This window comes from Lithobates pipiens, unplaced genomic scaffold (assembly GCF_037356315.1).
Source record: "Lithobates pipiens isolate NorthernLeopardFrog02 unplaced genomic scaffold, aLitPip1_a1.2 Scaffold_8, whole genome shotgun sequence".
Taxonomy (NCBI): domain Eukaryota; kingdom Metazoa; phylum Chordata; class Amphibia; order Anura; family Ranidae; genus Lithobates; species Lithobates pipiens.
Window position 1 is genome coordinate 112,464,725 of NW_027507903.1, and position 25,209 is coordinate 112,489,933.

At 40.8% G+C, this 25,209-nt stretch overlaps 1 protein-coding gene across 4 annotated transcripts in view; it reads left to right on the forward strand.

The window, feature by feature from the left end:
- The window catches only part of LINGO1 (leucine rich repeat and Ig domain containing 1), a 621,415-nt gene that overhangs the window by 314,525 nt on the left and 281,681 nt on the right, over nucleotides 1–25,209 (forward strand). Inside the window, exon 3 of one of the 4 annotated variants that reach the window (XM_077471861.1) lies at nucleotides 8,409–8,468. The exons of 2 other annotated variants lie outside the window; for them this stretch is intronic. In XM_077471861.1, coding sequence (XP_077327987.1) covers nucleotides 8,437–8,468 — 32 coding nt within the window. In that variant the 5' untranslated portion in view covers nucleotides 8,409–8,436. Of the gene's footprint in view, nucleotides 1–8,408; nucleotides 8,469–23,345; nucleotides 23,381–25,209 lie in introns of those variants that run through there. One more of the 4 variants, XM_077471865.1, reaches the window with a different exon arrangement.

A 25,209-nucleotide genomic window follows, 5' to 3' on the forward strand; every position in this document is an offset into this window, starting at 1 on the left:
GGAAGCTCTGCTGATTTTATCATCCAATCATGTGCAAGCTAAAATGCTGTTTTTTATTTTCCTTGCATGTCCCCCTTGGATCTACACCGACTTCACTTCCAAGTGCACTTCCAGTGCAAAGTGGATTTTCCTTTAGTAAATAACCCCCACAGATTACACCCAGCACCCTGGCATGTGTGGAGGCACTACCCTTTCCCACTCTATCCAAACATAAAACAACACTTTTTTGGCTAGAATATTTACCTATAAATGGCAGGCAGAGACAAAATAAATGTATGTTATTGGTGCAGTTCTTCCATTTCCCTAGTGCAATCAATCTTGCTAATCTACGTAAAATGGATGGAGCATGGGTGGATTTCCAACACGCAGGCTTGCTTTTTAATTAGCTTGCCCTGATGTCAGTGTACAGGCAATGGTCTCATCAAGGCTGAATTTATATGTAGAAATAATGCCAACTCTTCTGCTGTAACTGTGTAAATTCTATTTAAGGCTCCAGTGCAGTTACAGGTGCCGCACTGGATTAGAGGAAGCACTGATAAATCCATTAGTAATTTCTGCTCTGAGTTTAAAATGCCTTGTCAGCTAATTAGTGATAACATAGCAGGCTGCTATTTTCCAGCACAGTGAAATGTGACAGGCCACTGAAACTTAAGGAAAAGACCTTTAGCAGTAAGATTTGCTGCCCCATTCCTTATTCCCACAGCAAAATGGTAAAAGGAAGGTTTATACATTTAAAAAATACCCAACTAGCTAATTAGATATCATTTTCATGTATGAAACTGCAAGGTAAACTTTCAGTTTCCCATACAGGAAAAAATGATCTTCTGTCACAGGGTAAGAAAACGCAAAATACTGTGAAAAAAGTTGCATGCTTATAAAGCTACAGTGTACATGTTGTCACAATGTATTGTTTTGGTCTTGTAATTCAGTGCATCTCTGTGTAACCATTCCCTGCAATTTACACATCAAGCTACCACAAATTACTTCAAAAAACCTAATTGCATCATCCATGACAGGCCTGCAATCAGATGACGTGAAGATCATGGGTGTGCAACGGTATTCAGAAAATTCAGTAATGCCAATCAGTGCACTCAACGCCCAACGTTTTCTAATTGCCGGAAGCATAAAATTGCAAATACCAAGAAGCTACCGAGAGTGAACAACAGCACAGTCTGTACTAGAGATTAGCCAGGTTTGACAGCTTCATAAAAGACATGAGATTGCAGTGGGCCACGCCAACTATTTAAATTGACACTGCAGTGTACAGTGTACACTACAAAGTTATATAGCACCATGAAGTGCAATTCTTGGTCAATTTATAATTTCTAATGTTGCAAAGAGAACTCCATGACTGGAAGAAAGGTCTATCACCTCGCTAGGGTTCAGCTCTCAGATCCCCGGGTCACAACAACAACCCTCAATTTGCTTTCACATGAGGGGCTCTGGGCTTCATGGTGGCCCTTCTTCAAAGCAATTCCCCTTACCCAGTTTCACTCCAGGCCCATCGTCAAGACATAAACCAAGCAAATCCAATCCTGGGATCAACCAATGATTCTTTCCAGCCAAACAAAGCTTTCCCTGATGGATGTCCAACCCTACCTTGGAATCAGGAAAGTCATTCCTTCACATGACTTGGAAGATGATAATGACAGATGTGATTATTGTGTACTATTTGTACCTCTGTAATAGATATCACTTCCTCATCTTTCTTCCCCTGTTTTTTTACAAAATGTATTATGTATCATTTCACTTTGTCGCTTTATCTGCTTTATACATGTCCCTTTGAGGTCATTTTCTATTTTAGGTGGATGTTTTTCGTTTGTTTATTATCCATATTATATCCACTGTGGAAACATATACATATGCACCTCAAGTGGTAAGGAGTATATACACACACACTTGTTCACTTTTTGATTTTACTTGTGTTTTTTCTCTTATGTGTATTTTGAGCAGAGCCAGATAAGCACTTTCGTGTCATTCAGCTGTGTCATTACTATTTAAAACATGACTACTAGTGCTTATGGGTTATGACTAAGCGAAGAAATTTGTGAAACGTGCCAACCATGTTCCCCTATGTGCTGTCATGATGCTGTAACCTCGATGGTTTTTCATGTTGGGTGTTTTTATACCAATAAAGCAATTTTCCTTATCCATGGAGTGTGGTCAATCCTTTTGTCTCCAATGACAGATGTGAACCTCACAGACTGAGGTAGAGTTTACAACTCTACAACAACCAGGGGCCATGGTCCATCAGATTTGTTTCTAAAATATTGGACCTCTCTTCTACAAGGTCACCCAGTCAGAGTTTGGACAGTGCACAGCAGTAGCCTACATACATCATCATGGGGGCACCAGAAGCTTAGCCCTAAAAGAAATTAATATTCTCATGGGCAGAAACCTAGGTTTCAGCATTCTTTGCAGTCCATATTTCCAGAGTGGATAATTGTCAAGTGGATTTCCTAAGCTGCCTAGACCCAGGAGAGAGGTCTCTGCACCCCAAAATCTTTCAAAATTTCTAAGGTGAGGAAAACAGATGTGAACATTCTGCTTACCGGGTTCAACAACACACCAAACACGTTCATGGTCAGAACCAGGGATCCTCCAGCCTTTATAGTAGATGTGAAAATGTGGGGAAAAGACTGCATTACACCACAAGTCAGAAAGTGAAAATATTGGGAAAGCTGCTGACACTCAAACAAAGTTATACGTGAATAATAGACCAAACAGTGTATCGCTAACGTGTACAATAAAGTAAAATCGTACATCTGTCTTGATGCAATAGAAATTGGTTGTGTAGAAACCACAAAAAACACAGGTGGTGAAACACATAAAGTGATACACACTAACAGTCCATAAAGTTGTGGAAGTGAGGAAAAATCTTCTTATTGAGGTGACACCAAACAATCAAAGGCAGAAAAAACAGCTTGTCTGTAGTCACTCTCAGCAGTGTGTCAAAAGGAAGTGAATAAACACTCAAAAGTGATGAGTGTTTATTCACTTACTCTTGAAGCACTGCTGAGAGTGACTACAGACAAGATTTTTTCCTCACTTCCATAACTTTATGGACTGTTAGTGTGCATTGCTTTATGCACTTTATGTGTTTTTTGTGGTTTCTACACAACCAATTTCTATTGCATCAAGATAGATGTATGATATTACAGCGCTACACTGTTTGATCTATTATTTTATAGTAGATGCTTTGCTGAGTCCTTGGACCTAATTTCAATTGGTTTATGCCTTCCCTCGGATGAAGATCTTCCCTTGACTGCTGCTCAAGATAAGAGAAATGGGTCAGAGTAATTCTGATTACACCAAATTGGTCCACAAAAATGTAATACACAGACCTGCTCAGACTTCTGGTGGATGAGCCTTGGTGTCTCCCAAATAGATCAGACTTACTGGCCCCAAACCCCTTGTTCCATACTGCTTCTCAGTTGTTGACTTTAACAGCTTGGCTGTTGTAACCAAAGTCCTAAAGGATATGGGTATCTTTCACTTGATTATTTCAAACCTACTCAAAGAAACATACTCAGAGCAAGGAAATCCAAGTCACGCAAGATTTACCATCACACATGGAAGACTTTCTTTGCATGGTGCAAGAACAGAAGGCTTAATCCTAAGGAATATTTTATCACTGGAATTTTGAACGTCCTTCAGGCTGATGTTGACCAGCATCTGGCCCTGACTACCCCCGAGGGGCAGGTTTATGCCTAATACATCCTCTTGCAGAAACCTCTTGATTGCCCCAAAATCGCTTATCAAGACTCCTTTGCAGACAGTTGCTCATATAATTCACCCAATTCAACCTCACGTGTCACCTTGGTATCTCAACCTGGTGCTTTTTGCCTTTCAGAAACCCTTTCTTTAAACCAATTAGAAACATTCCCTTTGGAAGACCTTACCTGTAATATTGTCTTCTTGTTTGCCATCATATCTGTCTGTTAGATGTGTTTCTAAGTTAACAGCTGTCTATTTTTTTTAATTTTTTTTTACTTTTCTTGTTTTACACCAGACCAATGGGATTCTGATCCCAAAACTTTACTTTTTTCCATATGGTGGTCTCTTTTTTCCAATCTAATAAAACATCGTCCTCCTGTCCCTCTGCAATACCCCCAAAATAACATGGAAATTGCATTTTTTGGATGTGATTAGGGCTCTCAAGAGTCTACTGGACAGCCATTGCTACTTTTTGCAATACAGAGTTCCTGTTTGTTCTACCTGAAGATACACATAGAGGACACCCTACTCCTACTGCCACCATTGCCAAGTTGATGAACCAACTCATTCCTAGGCCCTACTCCCTTAAGGGAAATGTTCCTACCTTTCCCTTCAGTGACGTTTCCACTCTCTTGGGCTTTTCAGAATCAAACATCTGTATCCCAGATTTACAAGGCCACCACTTGGTCTTCTTTTCACCGATTTTCCAAGTTCTACCAGGTGAACGTTCAGGCCTCAGCTGATGTGAGCGTTGGTCTCAAGGTGCCTTAAGCTGTTATCTGCGTATTTTTTTCAAGTTCTTTTAACCCTTTGTGTTTTTTGTGGGCCTGTGGCAGTTTTCTGTTGCTATGCTGTTGTCCACCCTCAGTTTTATTGCATGGATACATCCCCAGGTATCCTATAAATACAAGTCATTGTCCTGTACTGTATGATTAAGATAATAATATATTTTACTTGCTAAAAATTCCTTCTTGTGGGGTACAATACCTAGCTGCTCTGTCTTGACCACTCCTTATTGCTTGCTAAAAAATGAGGCCTTATGAACTGGGCAGGATTACATGGGTATGCTCTAGGGGTGGCCCTAGCAACGTTTTTGCCAGTGTCCAATTAGTTGCAGGTAGCAGCCTCTAATCTGTGGGCTATGATTACAGGACCTTAGTCCTGTGCTGTATACCATGGTAAGGAATTTACTAGGTAAGTCAGAATGCTAAATTTTATTTTTCTTGTACCTTATGTTTCTCTCTGGATCTTCTGTTTGTGTGGTTTACCTAGCATATCTGATATCTAGGGTCAATTATTTTTCAGTTTCAAAGGGGCAGGATTAAACAAATCTGGAGCCTACGACCTGTAAACACAGCACACATGTGCCACAGTCCTTTTATCCATAAAACTTGTTTTAGTGGCTGCCCCAAGCGAGAGTGTATGAGACACATATAAACCTCAGCCCACACATTTTTTTTTAAATTATACTGTTCCATCACACGCTTTTCTACATACAGCCTTCATTAAAGATGGTCAGGAGTATATAACGTACTTAGAGTGCAGGGTTCAAGCATATGTCATATACAGCCGAGCGTACAGAATGCAGTAGTCAGGAGTATGAAATGTACAACATAGTATCTGTTTTGCAGGGTTTGAGAGTGCATGTCACACAGGAATGAGAGGTTGGGGGTGTGTTACACAGAGAGTGCAGGGGTCAGCAGTGGGTAACGTGGAGTATGCAGGAGTCAGCGTGGGTAATGCAGGTAGCGCAAGAGTTAAGGGTGGGTAATGTACAGAGTCCAGGGCTCAGTTATGCGTATATCATTGAGTAAAAGGGAGAAGAGTATGTAGTGCAGGTTGTAGTGCTCAGGGGTGCAAAAAAGCAGGGAGTGCAGGGTTCAAGAGTGCTTATCGCATATAGTGCAGGAGTGAGGATGCGGTAATGCACAGTAGAGTACCCCACATAAAGTTGGCACCTGGTTCAGACTGCACCCCCACTGTTCTGTTCTACTCCTGTGCATGCCTATCTTTATGCTAATGTGTCAGATCTATCGATCTATTGATCTGTGTGTGGGTGTATCTATCTGCATTTTCCATACACACTGAAGAAGCCTGGTGTCTAAGTGAATTACAGTGATATTTTCTGCCTATCAATACAAGCAGGAAAACAAGCTGTTGTTCCAATACTTGGGGTAAAGTGGGTCACTGACAGAGCTGGCATTAACAACAAGATCTAAGCAGCTGGATGCCTCACACCGTTGTTTTGAACTCTTATTTTTAGGGCTGCTTTCTTATATTTTCTTTGGTCTGCATTGGCAAAAGTCCATAAAATTTTAGAAACTGAAGGAAATATGAGACCACCGCATGTTCTTGTAGTTAGATGAACAGTTATCAAAAGTTACAATAATTATTATATTATTATTATTATTATTATTATTATTATTAATAATAATAATAATTTTGACAATAACAGTTATTATAATAATAATAAATAGGTAACATGTCAGCACCACGTTGCTCAGTGTGGAGTGTCAAACTGTATCTAATCCCAATGAGCAAATGTAATATTTTGCAACATACCAATTCTGAAACACCAGATGTGGTGGCTGCATTTGTTTTCTTTTTTTCAGGCCATTTTTCCATTTTTTCACCTGATGATTTTGGCAGTTATACTTTCTCTCCTATGGTGGCAACCCTTACACCTCTAGTGTATTTAAGACAGTGCTGCAGACTACTTCCCACTCTCCATTTCTCTATAACATGTGGGTAGGTGTACTGTAGTCCAGAAATAAAACTAGGAACAATGTTAACTGAGAACATTGCAATAACGGTCAAGTACACAGGAAATTATAACTCTTACTATTTTTTATTTTTTTTGTTGTTGGCGGATGGGGTGGGGTTTGCACATAAATACAGTACCTCACAAAAGTGAGTACAACCCTCACTGTTTTGAAAATATTTTATTATATCTTTACATGTGACAACACTGAAGAAATTACACTTTTCTACAATGTAAAGTAGTGAGTGTACAGATTGTATAACAGTGTCAATTTGCTGTCCCCTCAAAATAACGCAACACCCAGCCATTAATGTCTAAACTGCTGGCAACAAAAGTGAGTACACCCCTAATTGAAAATGTCCAAATTGGGTCCAAAGTGTCAATATTTTGTGTGGCCCTTTTATTTTCCAGCACTGCCTTAACCCTCTTGGGCATGGAGTTCACCAGAGCTTCACAGGTTGCCACTGGAGTCCTCTTCCCCTCCTCCATGACAACATCACAGAGTTGTTGGATGTTAGAAACCTTGAGCTCCTCAACCTTCCATTTGAGGATGTCCCACAAATGCTCAATAGGGTTTAGGTCTGGGAGACATGCTTGGCCAGTCCATCACCTTTCCCCTCAGCTTCTTTAGCAAGGCAGTGGTCATCTTGGAGGTGTGTTTGGGGTCATTGTCATGTTGGAATACTGCCCTGCGGCCCAGTCTCTGAGGGGAGGGGATCACACTCTGCTTCAGTATGTCACAGTTCATGTTGGCATTCAAGGTTCCCTCATTGAACTGTAGTTCCCCAGTGGTGGCAGCGCTCATGCAGCCCCAAACCATGACACTCCCACCACCATGCTTGACTGTAGAAAAGACACACTTGTCTTTGTACTCCTCACCTGGTTGCTGCCACACATGCTTGACACCATCTGAACCAAATAAGTTTATCCTGGTCTCATCAGACTACAGGACATGGTTCCAGTAATCCATGTCCTTAGTCTGGTTTTCTTCAGTAAACTGTTTGAGGGCTCTCTTGTGCATCATCTTTAGAAGAGGCTTCCTTCTGGGATGACAGCCATGCAGACCAATTTGATGCAGTGTGGGAAGTATGGTCTGAGCACTGACAGGCTGATCCCCCACCCCTTCAACCTCTGCAGCAATGCTGGCAGCACTCATATGTCTATTTCCCAAAGACAGCCTCTGAATATGACTCTAAACACGTGCATTCAACTTCTTTGGTCGACCATGATGAGGCCTGTTATGAGTGGAACTTGTCCTTTTAAACCACTGTATAGTCTTAGCCACTGTGCTGCAGCTCAGTTTCAAGGTCTTGGCAATCTTCCTATAGCCTAGGCCATCTTTATGTAGAGCAACAATTCTTTTTTTCAGATCCTCAGAGAGTTCTTTGCCATGAGGTGCCATGTTGAACATCCAGTGACCAGCATGTGAGAGTGGGAGCGATAACACCAAATTTAACACACCTGATACCCATTCACAACTGGGACCTTGTAACACTAACGAGTCGCATGACACCGGGGAGGGAAAATGGCGAATTGGGCCCAATTTGGACTTAGGGGTGTACTCACTTTTGTTGCCATCGGTTTCGACATTAATGGCTGTGTGTTGAGTTATTTTGAGGGGACAGCAAATTTACACTGTTATACAAACTGTACACTCACTACTTTATATTGTAGCAAAGTGTAATTTCTTCAGTGTTGTCACATGAAAACATATAATAAAATATTTACAAAAATGTGAAGGGTGTACTCACTTTTGTGAGATACTGTATATGCATATGTATATAATAAAGTGCTTTCAAATGCATATTTAAAGCTTAACTTCATGCAGAATTTTTATGAAATGTGTACCTTCGTACCTTTAACAAAATTTGGCCTTGTTTGTATGAATAAGAGCAGATGTGATGTATCCACCTCTATGCTATCTCCTCAGGGTTTCCAGCCAGTGCTCCATCTCTTCAATGGGATCGAAGACATCACAGATTTTTCTAAGGTAAATTTCCACTAAATAGGGTAGTCTAAGGAGCCTTTAAAAGAAAAAAGAAAAAAAAGAAAAAATCTCTGGATGAATATAACAAGCATTTGCTGAGCTGTCACTAATTCTGACCATATTTTGCTTAATACACTGATTGCCTATGATTAGCTCTATCTAGTGTCCGTAATGCAATATTTTTGTGATTGAGGTATTTCATGAAAAATGCTGCATTATGACTAGATAGAGCTGAGGGTCATAGGTAAATTAAAGTATTAGCCCTTGTACACACGGTCGGAGATTCAGACGGAATGTTTCCTATCGGACCGTTTTGTCAGATATTCCGACTGTATGTGGTCTGCATCGGACTGTTTCCGTCGGAATATCTGACGGACCAACTTTTCCAACTTGCCGGTAAAATTTTCCGACAAAATGCTCCGATCGGACATACTCCGATCATGTGTAGCCTACTCCGACGGACAAAGTGCCACGCATGCTCAGATCAAATTCCTAGACCAAATCTATTGGCTACTAGCCTGAACGTAGTCCTGTTGTAACGAAATAACGTCATCGCGTTATGTACAATCGGATTATCCGACAACTGAGTCCGACCGTGTGTATGCAACATCATTTCCGGACCTCTTCCAGAATTAATCCGTCGGAATTAATCTGACGGATTTGGTTGCTGGAACTTCCGACCGTGTGTACAGGGGCTTAGGCATTTTTTAAATAAATAGACACCCTTACTATAAATAATTTTAAGCTTTATAATGTACATATCTGATGACTCTTATAAAGCATGTTATCATCTATCCCGGTGCTCAGCAAAATAAAAGGTAACAAATAAGAGCAGATAATTGTTAGGGTTTACATAAACTTTCAATATGTGCCCATCTCAGCTAAACACATATATATGTGTAAGTATATTCTGTCTGATCTGAAACAGAGATCAGCATTTTATTCAAATAGATCTGTCATGATGAGGCATCCATACAAATTTAGCAAGGGCAGGAACCATACTAAAGTCTACAAGCTTGTAACATCTAGCCTTCTCCTCGGGTTCAGCCTAAGGGTGAGAGCAGCTGCCCACCACATAGCAACAGCTGAGGCATTAAATGGGTAAGAAATAGACAGAGCAATAAATAAAGTACTGAAATTGCCGTAAAGAGAGTTGGAAAGTCACAGGTCACGTGACGAGCAATAAAACTTCACAAGCAGGTAAACAACCTGAATTTAAGATCCAAAAAAGAAAAATAGATAAGGAAAAAAAAAATCTATGCAGGTACAAAATAATTTAAGCAATGATTCAGAAAAGATAAGAACAGATTATTATAGCCACAAAGCAAACAAAGAAGAGTGTCCTTGAGAGAGGTTACGTTCTAGTAAAGTAACTAAGAAACGGTTCTATAAATTAACATATAACACATAGAGTACAAATAAATATAAAAAAATATAAAAAAATGTAAAATATATGTGTGTGTGTGTGTGTGTGTGTGTGTGTGTGTGTGTGTGTGTGTGTGTGCTTGGCTTGTTCTAGCTTTGCACAATCTGGCTTGTTCACTTCTACAAACACAGATTTGCGGTAGAGATAAGCATAGGTTGAAAACAAAATGTTCTGGTTGTCATTGGGGGCAATTTCTACCAGATCCAAGTTTGTCTGGTCCAGTTTTCCCTCTCTGTTTGGAATTCAGAAGAAGAATGTATAATAATTAGGCTGATCACTAATTAGAACAGCTCTCTTTTTTACCTTCCTCTGTTTGTAGGGGGAAAATGTTGGTTATTTTAACTACAATAAAGCTTAGTTGGCTTTTCATCTACACTCCGTGCAAAGTATCATTTATTGTGTTATACAAAGTTATCATTTATTATGATGTGTAATAAATGCTTTATTTTTTACTATAAAAAAGGGGAAAACAAAAACAAAAGCAAACATTTAAAAAAAATAGATTTCCTTGTTTGGTAGGTGCAGCTTGGTAGGCAGTAAACATTCAGAGTCCCGTTTTGCAAACAACTTTGTATTAAAACAGCAAGTTAACCATACAAACAGGCCCGGCGGGAAGCTTACTCCACCCCCCCCCCCCCCCCGTGACCAAAGAAACCGTCTGCATTGCCACTGTGGATGAGCACCACCTGTAGTGGAGAATGTAGACTGCACCTGCCTACACCCTTACTTCCTGTTAAAATAACAATGCCAATAATAGTATGAAAACCCCCAAAATCACCCTTTTATCAGAAATTAGACACCCCACAGTGATTTGAATTTTTTTTTGCCACAATGTTTTGGAAATGAATAAACATGCATATTGAGGGTGTTAAACACAGTGTTTGTTAAAGTTGCACTAGATACATTGATGTCTGCAGCTGCTGATCCCTTCATTCTGTCCCCATTGGTAATTAAGCAATCTCTCTCCTCCCTCTGTTGTTATGGAAGTGGAGGTATCAGCACAGTAAACAGTACCATGTGATTGCTGTGATAACCAATCACAAGTGTTGCCACCCCACAGCTATTTATCCAGTGCTACCCTCCATTGCTCTCTGGTACAGTTCATGTGTCCATGGTAGGTGCTTTTGGGTGTGGATATGGGTCAGTATGAGCCCCTAAATGGTATGCAGCTATGCAGCCCCATACACAACAAACTGAGATGCACTCTGTGTTCTGACACTTTTCTATTGGAACCAGACCCGGACTGGGACAATAAATAGGCCTAGGCATTTTAGGCTGAGCAGCCAATTTTTCCAGGGACTGTGGAGGGGTCCACGTTAATGATTAGAGTTCCCCTTTACAGTACGGTCCCCTGAATATCACAGTGCCTCTTTACATTACAATGCCCGTAGCAATCACAGCCCCATGACAGTGCCCCTAGCAACCACATCCCCCCTCCCCATCTCAGAGCCCATTCCAGTCATTATCCTCCCCCCTTCTCTCCAATCACAGTGCCCCCTTTTACTCTCTACCTCCCCTGCACAGTCCTACCTTCGACAGGGCAGAGTCAGGATTCAGCCTGTGTATCTTCTCCTGGCTCTCCTGTCCCGCCAATGATGTCATCCTATCCACAATGCAGGGGGGGCGGGAGGAGTTGCAGATCTGGATTGTCATTATCCACTTGTCAATATGAAAAGACTCCCACTCTCTGTGCAGATCTTCAGGTCCTTCTGCCCCCTGCTCTACTGATAGGATGACGTCGTAAGCGGGACGGGAGAACCAGGAGAGGACACACAGGCATAGCACCCCCCCCCCCCAAGCACTCTGATCAGATATATGTTCCTGCCGATGCCGCCCACCCCAGTGTGAATGTGGCCTCTATATATTAGATCTCTCCCAATCTCTCTCTCTCTATGTATATGGGGTCTCTTTGTATAATAGACTTCTCTGTATACAGATCTATCTCTTGTCTTCTCTTTCTCTATCTCTCTCTTTCTCTCCTCTCTCTCTTTCCTCCCCTCTGTCTCCTTCTATCTCCCTATCTCATTCTCTCTCTCTCAACTTTACACTCTTTCTCTCTCTCTATCTCCCCCCCCCCTCTCTTTCTATTTGTCTACTTCTGTCTAGTTCTCTCTCTCCTTCTATTTCTCTATCTCTTGCTCTTTCTTTCTCTCTTTCCTTCCCACTCTCTCTCTCGTTCTGTCTCTCTCATTCTTCCCCCCTCTCTCTCCTATCTCCCTCTGTTTATCTCTCTCTCTCTTTATATTTGTCTACTTCTCTATCTCCTTCAATTTCTGTATCTTTCTCTCTCTCTCTCTTTACTTCCCCCTCTCTTTCTTTCTATCGCTCTCATTTTTCCCCTCTCTCTCTCCTATCCCCCTCTGTTTCTCTCTCTCTCTCACTCTCAGGCATCTCTATTTCTGACTGTAGTAGATCTCTCTCTCTCTCTGTAAAGATATCTCTCTCTCTCGCTCTCTGTATAGATCTCTCTCTCTCTCTCTGTATAAATCTCTCTCTCTGTATAGATATCTCTCTCTCTCTCTGTATAGATCTCTCTCTCTGTATAGATCTCTCTCTCTCTGTATAGATCTCTCTCTCTCGCTCTCGGTATAGATCTCTCTCTCTCTCTCTCGCTCTCGGTATAGATAGCTCTCTCTGTTTAGATCTCTCTCTCTCTCTCTCTCTCTCTCTGTATAGATCTCTCTCTCTCTCTCGCTCTCTGTATAGATCTCTCTCTCTCTGTATAGATCACTCTCTCTCTCTCTCCATAGATCTCTCTTTTTCTCTCTGTATAGATAGATATCTCTCTCTCTCTCTCTCTCTGTATAGATCTCTCTCTCTCTCTCTCACTCACTCTCTGTATAGATCTCTCTCTCTCGCTCTCTGTATAGATCTCTCTCTGTCTCTGTATAGATATCTCTCTCTCTGTATAGATCTCTCTCTCTCTCTCTCTCTCTCTCTCTCTCTCCCTCTCTCTCCCTCTCTCTCTGTATTGATATCTCTCTTTCTCGCTCTCTCTATATAGATCTCTCTCTCTCTCTCTCGCTCTCTGTATAGATCTCTCTCTTGCTCTACATCTCTGTGCCGTAGATGTCTCTTCCCCTAGTAGCTCCCAGTACTCTTCCTGCTCTCTCACTATAGTATTTCCCCTTTTCTCGCTGTACACAGTATTTTACTCTCTCTACAGTACTTCTCTCACTCTCTCTATATACAGTATTTCTCTCTCTATGTATAGCAGATATCTATCTTTCTCACTCTCTGGGCCCCCTGGGCTCTCTCTGTACTTCTTTAATGTGGTCTTGCTCTATGTCAGTCACATGTGTTCACTCTGCACTCAATGGGCGGACATGGCCCCTGGCTGTGGCTCCTCCCCGAGTGCCAGTCTGGGCCCCACCCCCTCCCTGCTCCTTAATCCTTCTATTTAGCAGAGCAGCCAGCTCAGCCATATGTGTGGGATCATCTGTGCGCTGCTCCAGGGGGATTGGGGCTGGATCTGCACAGCGGGTGGAAAACAGTGACCCCAGTTGGTGCCTACCTCCTGCTAATGCCCGGTGTGCCCTATGGCTAGTCCAGGCCTGATTGTAACAACCATTCAGCAATTTGAGCTATGATGGCTTTTCTATTAAATCAGACTACACGGTCCAGCTTTTGTTCTCCATGTGCATCAATGAGCTTTGGCTTCCCATGCCCCTTTTGCCAGTTAACCGTTTTTCTATCCTTGGACCAGTTTTGGTTGTTCCTAAGCAGTGCAGACTGGGAATATCCAAAAAAAGCTGCAGTTTTAGAGCTGCTCTTAGCCTGTCATCTAGCTATTAATATTTTGCCCCTGTGAATGTCGTTCAAAACTGTACAGTTGCCCATTTTTTTCTGCTTTCAACACATCAACTTCAAGAACAATATGCTCACATGCTGCAGTTCAGTTACAATACTTGCTTGTTGCAATACTGTTCACTTTACCTGTCAGTGGTCATAATGGTATGGATGATCGGTACATGTGATTATAGACAGCCAATTGTGGAGGTAGAAATGTACATCTAGGCAACTATGTATCTACGTATTGCTCTCAGTCTTAGTCTGAAGACTTGTGCTCTCTACACTGTAGCTAAAGTCATGCAAGGGGTTATTGCTTCAAGCTAGTAGTGATCTCCAATGATTGCAACATTTATCCTACAAAAAAATAATAATGTATGGCTCCTGGCGGTGAGGACATTGAATTAAACAAATCAGTAAAGCAGAGGCACAGGGCAGTTTTTATACTGCCCCAGGTCTGGGATGGCAGCGCCCAAAGAGCAGGAAATGAAAAGCCAGGGTAAGAGGTTATATTTGCAAAGTCGTTTAATGTCATAGTACTTTAACTGAGCGAATGTGTTTTAAAATGCTGTTATCTTTTTATTTCATTTATTTATTTTGCTTATGTTGGATATATTCTGAATACGGTTCCTGGTGCTATGTACAGAGCGATCTTAGGCAGAGGGAGTAGGGATGAAAACTGTAGCCTTGTACTGTGCTGAGTGTGGAAGTACTCAAGCTAATAACAGCTAGCCTCTTGCCCTAAGGTGGAGCAGCTGCCCAGCTTTCAGGCAACAGCTAGCTTAACAGGAGCTAAAAACAAAGTCAGACAGGCCTAGGTCAATAAGCAGGCGGCAAATATTCGGAGAATTCAGGATCTAGAAAAGAAACAACACAATACATAAATAGGTTATAATGTATACTGATGTAGCAGCTGGATGCATGGAGGGCTTGGTTTTATATCCCGAAAGCAAACAGAAGGGTAAGCAAGCATACATATTCCTTGCATGTTCAGAAATAAAAGTAGTGGGGATATTTAACTGCTGGACATATAAATGTATGGCATACACAATAGACTGGATCAACTCATGATCACTGCAGCCCTCAATATACCTCAATATAATGTGACAGTTTGACATTTCTGTTACGGTTAGAACATTGTATATGACTAATACTGGATTATGTACAATATGTTTTTAGGTCTTTCCAGCATCATAAAGGTCCCTTTAAAGAAAAGTTACAGCCCTCAGTGGCCAATCAGGCCTGATCTTCTATTTTCTGATGAAATGAAATAAAGCGTCTGTTCACTATGGACAATAACTTCACTTTGGTAGCTATTTTCTTTTCCCCATTTTTTTTAGAAATAGACCTTGTACTGATTAGGAACTAATTTGGGACCAAATACTGCACTGAAAAGCTACCTGCATGCACTTCCTCCTCCTGTGCACCAGCCGAGTGCCAAAGCTTCAAGTGATAGTTCACTTTTACCACAAAACTACCTACGCAAATAAGGAGCATCTTTAGATAAAAACAAACTGTGCAGCTCTGACTAAAGTTGATTAAAGGCCTTGCTATTGGTGTAGGCCGTTTACATACCTAATGAAGCCTGACTAATTGGCCAGGAGGAGAAGCAGGAAGACAATAGCGAATGGGGATTCGCTAATATCAGAAGTGGGTGGGCTGGGGGTGCAGTGGTCTGCGCCCCGGGCCCAATCTTTCTAAAGCCAATTAGAGCCTCAGTCTCTAATCATGTACTTAAAAAAAAAAAAACCTGTAGAAATCCACGCGTCTGGCTCCCCACATGAAGATTAGGGACTGGCCCATGGAGCCCCTTATAGACTGGCCACTGCTGCTCCCAGGATGTTGCTAAGACCCCTTTCACACTGGGGCCGCAGCCGCGTTCACGGTAAAGCAACGATCGTTTCAGCTGAGCTTTTCCGCTGTTTAAGCTGCACTTTTCTGCCACTAGCGGGGTGCTTTTAACCCCAAAGAAAGGGTTAAAAACTCCAGTGTTGCGACGCTTCATTTCAATGGGCAGGGCATTTTGGGAGTGCTAAATACAGCACTCCCAGCCTGCCCCAAAGATGCTGCTTGCAGGGCTTTTCAAAAACGTACCGCAAGCGCACCACCCCAGTGTGAAAAGTCACACCTAAATGAATGGAAGGCGGTTTTCAGGCGCTTAGTAGAGGCAATTTCCAGTGCTAAAGTGACTGAAAACCACCCCAGTGTGAAAGATCAAAACAAACTGCAGCTCTGACTAAAGATGAATAATAACCTTGTTATAGGTGTAGGCCATTTACATTCCTTATGAAGCCTGACTAGAATACTCCCAGGATGTTGCAGTGAGGCCGCGTACACACGCGCGGACTGTTCGCCCAACTTTGTCCGCTGAACAGTGTTTGGGCGGACAGTCCGCTCGTGTGTGGGCTTTCAGCGGACAGTTTCAGCGGACAGTTTGACGAACAAGGTTTTTCGGAAATTCCGTAAAACTGTCCGCTGAAACCTTGTTTGAGCGAACAGTCCGCCCGTGTGTAGGCTTGTTCGTCAAACTAAGTTCCGCGCATGCTCAGAAAGGATTTACACGCCGAAAGTTATAATGCAGTGTATAGGACGTCGTATTTTTCGTCCCGTCGTACGTGCCGTTCACGTCATCGCGCACGGTTTCAGCAAACTGTTCGTTCGTCGTGTGTGGGCATGTCCGTCCATGCTAATTTTGAGCGGACTGTTTGCCGAAACTGTTTGACGGACAAAGTTGGGCGAACAGTCCCCGCGTGTGTACGCGGCCTGAGACCTAATCATCACTGCTCACCTCCACCATCACAGGAGTGCTGAACTAAGAAATACTTAATTAGGGGAGAGAAAGAGTATGTGAGGGGGTTTGAATCAGAGTGCTCACTCCTGTGATGACTAGGCCTCACTGCAACATCCTGGGAGTATCCTAGTTAGGCTTCATAAGGTATGTAAATGGCCTACACCTATAACAAGGGTATTATTCATCTTTAGTCACAGCTGTACAGTTTGTTTTGATCTACAAACATCGCTTACGTGCATAGGCAGCTTTTTTGTAAAGGTGAACTATCCGTTTCAGGAGCCCTTCACGCTCGACACTGCTGTGAAACAGAAAGACAAGCTGTATGCCGTTGTCTCTACTCCAACATGGTTCACTCAAGCTGGCAGAACACACTGTTGACTCCCGACAGATTCTACACCCCTAACATATCTCACCCACCACAGGCTACAGTTAACCACTTGACCTCCAGAAGATTTACCCCCCCTTCATGACCAGGCCATTTTTTGTGATATGGCACTACCTTACTGTAATTGACAATTGCGTGGTCGTCCAAAGCTGTACCTAAACAAATGTATGTCCCTTTTTCCCCACAAATAGAGCTTTCTTTTGGTGGTATTTTATTACCTCTGTGGTTTTTATTTTTTGAAAAAATAAATATATATTTTTTAATTTCTGCTATAAAACATCCTTTTTTTAAAAACATCTAATTTCTTCATCAATTTAGGTCAATATGTATTCTTCTACATATTTTTTTTTTATTCTTTACTAGTAATGGTGGTGATCAGCAACTTATAGTGGGACTGCGATATTACAGCAGACAGTCGGGACACTAACTGACACTTTTGATACTTTTTTGGGGACCAGTGATGTTAATACAGTGATCAGTGCTAAAAAATTGCATTGATTAATGTAAAAATGTCACTGGCAGTGAAGGGGTTAACCACTAGGTGGCGCTGTAGGGGTTAAGTGTGTCCTAGGGAGTGATTCTAACTGTGGGGGGAGGGGCTGTGTGTGACACATCACTGATCACCGCTCCCGATTACATTAGGCCTGTCATTAGGCAGAACGGGGAGATGCTTGTTTACATTCCTCGCCATGAGATGATCGTTGGGTATCGAAGATACGTGCCCTTCGGCTGCAGTATATCTGCATGAGGCGATCAGGAAGCAGTTAAGAATATTTTTTCTTCCATGTCTAAAATGCGATTTAATGAATCCCAAATCAAAGAAAGCCTGTCCGAAAATGTGTACATCTATCCTCATGCCTGGCGCATTATTACCATGCTTAATTCGAATTCTTTAAAAGTGCATTCAACCTTTGGGGCTATAAAACACAAATAAAAACGCAAATGATACAGATGAATCAGCAAATATATTTATTTAGTTTTATTTATTTATATATTTTATTTAGTATTTCAGTTTGGCTTTGAGTAAAATGAACACCACAAAGATAGTTTTCCGAAGTGCTTGTTCCTACACAGGAATCCATTCGCCAGCCGAGATCCCTGGAGATCTGTCTTCAGACGAGTAGTCATAGAGCGACACGGACATGTGGGTGTTCTGCCACTTTAATGAGCAAGTTCTTCTGGGGATATAAGTGGTTCAGACAGACTGGTAGACAATCATCAGTGAGAAATGGAATACTATATTGGTAGCAACTTGTTTTTCAGTTATCACCTCTTCTTTACGTAAAAAAAAAAAAATTCTGCAAACATAATTAACGGAAATGTATGTGTAGTCTCTATACCAGAGTACAGTAATAAATACCCCCAATGGAAGCATGATTGAGAAAGATATGCAAGGAGCAGGGATATAAAAGATTGCATGATTCCATAAATAAACGCTATAAATTAAAAATGCATGAATTTGAAAACAAAGCATAGTATATAAAAGGAATTATTGTTAACCTGCAGGAAATTAAAGAAAATGTAACAGACATATTTAAGTATAATATCTTTGTGTATGACCATTTATCAACAAAATATTTATACAAGCATACCCCACTTTTAAGTACACAATGGGGTTTATTTACTAAAGCTGAAAAGTGCAAACTCAGGCTCACTTCTGCATAGAAACCAATGAGTTTTCGTGTTTTATTACAAAAGCTTAATTAAACAAGCTGGGGTTAGAACCTCATTGGTTTCTATGCAGAAGTGAGCCTGATTTTGCACTTTTCAGCTTTAGTAAATAAACCCCATTGGGTACTTAAAAGTGGGGTATGCATGTATGTAATTTTGTATGCATTGCTATATAAACATTTAAATCAATAGAAATATATAGTCTTGAAATATCTATCTATCTACGCTATAGTAGGAATTTACCTTAATGCCTCGCACACGCGATAGGACTTTCCGCCAACAAAACCGTAGAATTTTGTCCAAAGGGCGTTGTCTCAAACTTCTCTTGCATACACACGGCACACAAATGTTGACCAACAATTATGAATGTAGTGACGTACAAGACGTACTACATGGCTTTTCAGCCCTTTAGTGCCACCCTTTGGGCTTCTTCTGCTAATTTTGTGTTAGTAGAAGTTTCGTGAGTGTTGATTCGCGCTTTTCTTTTCGTGCTTTTCATTTAGCGCTTTTCATTTCGTTCCTTTCAGTTAGTTTCCGTTCTTCAACCAGACATGTTGTGGAATTGGAGGAGATAATGTGTTATTTATTATTAGCCTTGGTTTTATTGCTTTGACATTTTTTTGGTTGAATAATTTAATTTGGTATATTTTCTATATTTTTGGATGCATAGAATGTACATTTTGGTTAACTTCTATTGGCAGATAGCATGTCTAATTTTATTTGTTTTCTTTTTTTAATGCACAATAAAAAAATTGTGTAGAATAATACTTGGCTATGTGTTTTACTTCAAATGACAGTTTGGGAGTAGGCAGTTACATTTATAAAAATACAATGTAAAATTGACAAGGGACACCAACATAGTTGTAACGTTGATCTTAAAAATTACGGGATAATGGTGTTAATAATATTTCTTCTTTCTTTTTTAAATGCACAATAAAACATTTTTGGAGAATAAGGCCTCTTTCACACGGGACGGATCCGCCCTGTGATGATCCGCTTGCTCAGCGGGGATGGCACCGTTGTCCCTGCTGATCCGGCGGCGGACAGGGCGGTCTCCGCACACTGTGCAGGGACCGCCCTGTCAGCTGTCTGCTCTCCTTTATGGGGGATCGGATGAGCACGGACCGTCTGTCCGTGTTCATCCGATCCGCTCTGCAGACGGATAGAAAAATAGGATTTTTCTCCGTCTGCAGAATCGGAGAATAGCGGAGGCGGACGATAGCGGGTGCCTGCGGTTTATCCGCAGACACCCGCTATCCCATAGGGATACATGTATGTCCGTATTTCATCCGCAAACGGATGGATGAAATACGGACATACTGTGCGCATGTGTGAAAGGGGCCTTATACTTGGCTATGTGTTTTACTTCAAATGACATTTTGGGAGTAGGCAGTTACATTTTAAAAAATACAATTTAAAAAGGGATACCAACATAGTTGTATCTTTGATCTTAAAAACTACGGGATAATAGTGTTGTGGTAAATTGCCCAAAAAAAAACAAAAAAAAGCATAATAATATTATTCTTATCTATATCGATATCACTAGAAAAAAAAACCTTTGAAAATTAGTTGGCAATAACTCCATCAGTATCACCAGCAAAGCAGCTTCATTATTATCCCATTAAAGAAAAAGAGAATGTGCGCTGCATTTTGAGATTTCATAATTTGCCACGTCACGAATGTTAATGCTTTATTACGAACACTAGTTTACAAGACCGACCGCTTCCAGCTTGTCCTTGCTTCCGAGCATGCGTGTTTGTACTTTGTACTTTTGTCCGACGGACTTGTGTACACACGATCGGAAAATCCGACAATACACATTTGTTGGCGGAAAATTTGAAGACATGCTAGCCAACATTTGTTGGAGGAAAGTCTGACAACGCATTTTCCACCAACAGCCTGACATCGAACATTTCCTATCGGAAAATTTGACCGTGTGTACGGGGCTTAGGATTGCCAAACTTCCCACAAAGAAGTGATAATGGTAACATGCAGAGGGAAGATGAGGTAAGAGATGGACTGTATACCGTATTTATCGGCATATAATACGCGCCGGCATATAACATGCACCCCAAGTTTAGGAGGGAATTTAAAATAAAAAAACTTTTAGGAGGTAAGCTTAAAGAAAAAACTTATATTTAAATGCCCATCAATGAGGCCTTGTCAGTGTCATTTGCAGCCTTGTCAGTCATTTGCAGCTTTGTCAGTCGTATGCAGCATTGCATTTGCAGCCTTGTCAGTCATTTGCCATTTAAAAATGGCTCTGGTAGTTCTCGGCCGTTCTTGCCGGCTTTCGGGTATTTTCGGCCACACTCTGCCTTTCTCGGCTATTTTTGGGCACACTCGGCCATTCTCAGCGGCTTTCGACTTTCCAAAAGCCGCCGAAAACGGCCGACCGCGGCCGAAGATAGCCGAGAACAGCCAAAGATAGCCGCGAACGGCCGAGTGCGGCCGGAAATACACGGAAGCCGCAGATAGCGGCAGAAAGCCCTATCAAACAGCGGGGGATCGGCGTATAATACGCACCCCCGATTTCCCCCTGATTTTAGGGGGGAAAAAATGCGTGTTATACACCGATAAATACAGTAGTTGTGAAAGGCAGAATGGGAGAAAATCTCGGATGTAGATAGTGAAATGGTAAAACTGAGCTGAAACATAACCTGCATTAGTGAACAAGTAACTCAATCCAAAATGACTCAACATAGAATATCATTAAAGCAGAACAAAACTCTCTCAAACAACATTAACTATTTTGAATCTGTATGTGTCTATAGTTAGTAAATAGATAGGAAAGCATATTATATTTACTTGTTTTATTATTATATTTTCCATTTCTTCAGCTGCTTCTTAGTTTCTGGCCTAGGCCAAAATGATGTCATACAGCCAAAGAGTCTTCATGAGCATTTTTTATCTATCATCTGGAGGAGAGGAGGAAGGACATTCTCATTTATGCATGCCCTCTTGCTTGCATAATAAAAAAATATATGCTGCACTAAAAAGTGAACCATTACACATAGAAAAGTGACACAAAAAGTGAATATTAAAATACCAAAATCAGGATTATTCAAACAATGTCCATATATATAGATCAGTGAAAAAAATGAATTAATAGATAAAAAAATATGATGAGTGTATAGTAAAGACAAATAAAAAGTGAGCAGTCCAATTTAAGAAGCAAATTCCAATGCCTCTTGCTTGCATGCCTAAGCTAAGGGCAGATGGATTCCAGAAAGTAAATGCTATATGAATCATTTGTCCTTTATTAAGCCCTTCACGTCGACCATACACAAATTTGCATTCATGGCTTGAAGGGGTTATACCGATATGATCCCTTCAGCTGCAGGTATCACTCCAGTACTGTTTTTTTAGAGTGGATGGCTGGCTCTTTAGTTATAACAACCATTGCGGCTGAAAGACGCTCGGCTGTTATCCTAAAGGAGCGGGAGGTGACAACCCTCCCACCCCTCCCGCCTCTCTTCCCGGGCCTCCAGTCCCACCGGGAGACCCGAGCCGCCAGCCGGCGCATCCGCCGGCTAGGCTGAGAACTGAACAAAGCTGGATGGGGTCTCCAGTGTAAAATCCCAGAAGGGCCGCCACAACGTCACTTCTGGTTTACTCGGCTGCCAAAAAAAAATACAATATTCAGAGTCGCCAGTGCTGGTGATCTGAATACTTTTAAATGCAAAGGAGGGCCCCCGATCCCTCCATAAAGAGTATCTGTCACCACCTATTACTGTCACAAGGGATGTTTACATTCCTTGTGACAGTAATAAAAGTGATCATATATTTTTTTTTTTTAAAGACTCAAAAATGTACCGTAATTGTAAAAAAGTTAATAAAATAAAATAACTAGGAGAAACAAATACATTTTTTTAAATTGTCCACAAATGTAATAAGTGTTCAAATAAACATGTATCGCCGCAGTTGTCAGAGTGAGAGCAATAATTCTAGCAAAAGGCCTCCTCTGTAACTCCAACCTGGTAACAGTTCATTTTTTTTAAAGTGTCGCCTATGGAGACTTTTAAGTACTGTAATTTGTGGCCATTTCACGAGCGTGTGCAATTTCAAAGCATGACATGTTAGGTATCTATTTACTCAGCGTAACATCTTTCACATTATGCAAAACTATGCCATTTTATTCTCTAGGGTCTCTGCTAAAAATATATATATATATATATATATATATATATATATATATATATATATATATATATATAATGTGTGGGGGTTCTAAGTAATTTTCTAGCAAAAAATACTGGTTTTAACTTGTAAGCAACAAATGTCAGAAATAGGCTTATGCGTGAAAGGGTTAATATGGGCAAGGCCAGAAATTCAATTTTCAAAGAGCAGGGAGACATGGATGGATGGGTGAGTTTGCTTTGATTATTAAAAAAGGATGAAATAGCATTTTCAATGGCGCTTATAAACAGTGAATTTTGCTTTAGGCCAATATAGTGGAAATTTCTAAAAATAACTTTTGGATAAAAAATAAAAAAAAATGTATATGTTCCAAATTTGTTACTGATAAATCCACAGTTATATGTTGATGTACAGTAGAAAAATAATTTAATAGAATCACAGAACAGATTTTGGATATCCTGTATTAATGACCTAATCTTGTGATTAATGTCTGTGAAATACAGTCAGTAGATTTCAGACCACACAGACACTAGGAGAAATTTATTATAAAAAAAGATACGTATATATAGAAATGAAGTCATTTATAGTAAATTTCCTTTGTAATAGGGTTAAAAGAACTACCATGTTGGCTGGGGAAACATTTCAAATGCTTACAGTGAATATGTTTCTCTTATATAGGTCTACTTGTATCTTTGGTGCAGAGCATAGCTTGGGTAAGTGGCTCGTGGGTGGAATGTGGATTGAACTTGCTTTTCTAAAGGTAATTCTAGGAACAGAAGAAAAAATTGAATTCCTGAAAGTGATTCTAATCAACAGATGCCAGTGTTTGTGAGAATGTTTATCTGAGTTACCGGATCCTTATCTTTCAAGAGTGTGAAAAAAGACCTAGGTGATTCAGGCTAGGAGCTTTGGATAAAGAATGGACTATGAAAGGCTCAAGGTAGTACTGCAAGAGCAGAGCAAAAAAGAGTTAAATAAGTAGCATAAGTTCCCTCTTTCATTTAAGAGCTAAGCTAGATTAAATGTTTTGTTTTTTTTTCCTTGCATCCTCATCCGTCAGTACAATTTAAATACACCCTTAACAGTCTGAGAGTACTGAAGGATTATGGGCCATACATTTTTTATTTTTTATTAATAATTTTAATTGAAATCATTTCTAATATTCACAGCAAATTCACCCATCCATCCATGTTTCAATGCTTTATTTTGTTGAGAAATTGCTAGGGAAACCCCACATTTCTAGCTGTAGCCATCTTGAGTAAGGGCAGATGATTCATGTAGCATTTAGTTCCTGGAATCCATTTGCTCTTAGCTCAGGCATACAGACAGGCATGTGTGTTTAGCTGCAAAACCCCCATCCTCCAGATGAAAGAAAACAAATTCCCTTGAATACTCTTAGCCCTTGTACACACAATTGGACAGTCTGACGAAAAATTTCTGATCAGACCGTGTTGTCAGATAATCCGACTGTGTGTGGGCTCCATCGGACTGTTTCCATTGGAATATCCAACCGACAAAGTTTTAGAGCAGGGCTATAAAATTTCCCGACAACATGACCCGATCGGACAAAGTCCGATCGTTTGTAGAGAATTCCGATCAGACAAAGTGCCACGCATGCTCGGATCAAATTCCTAGACCAGAGCTATTGGCTACTAGCATGAATGTAGACCCGTCATCACGTTATGAACAATCGGATTTTCCGACAACTTTGTCTGACCGTGTGTATGCAACACCAGTTTCAGACAAAATCCGTCGGACAAAATCCCACGGATTTTGTTGTCAGAATGTCCAAACGTGTGTACAAGGGCTAAGGATGTATGACATCATTTTGGCCTAAGCCAGAGACCAGACAGCAAACCAGTTTAAAAAGGAAACATAATATTCAATAATATTAAAATACAATATATTTTATTAGCTTTTTTTTTACAGGAAAGTGGGGTTGCCCTCTAAAGAAAAATTGGGGTTATTTCTGAAAGAAACTGCTGTCTGTTACTGTAGTGCCTGGCATTACATAAAGCAGCCATTTGTCTTGGTATGTATGGCTGAATGGTAGAGTCTGGGTTGACTGGACCATTGTAGTTGGGCAGCTTTTACCCCAACTGTCTTTATATAATTTTAATAGTCTGGTTACTAATTTGTACCTGTATCAAATGTAGATTCAAGAGCCGGTAGCATGAGTCAGTGTAAGAGTTTGATTGATGTAATTGCATTACGTTCTGTTATTGAAATAGACAAGTCATATGATCTGATGACAATATTCAAGTAGTGGTAAAAGTGACTGTTGGATTAGCATAGTAGCTATGAGAAGTGAAATGAATGAGTCCGCTGCAATTGTATGTGTCAGTATTTCCGTCATGCTGTCAGTGTGTGGGTGCAGTGGAACTTTGAATTCGCCAGCTAGAATCGTTCATCACGGAAGATGGATCATTTCTACGTTTACTCTGTATAAACATTTGCTAAAGTTACCAGCCTTTCGTTTAGTCAGTTTTGAATATAAGCTGTCAAAGGGGAATCTAGATCTTGATGGATGAATGTGGCAAGC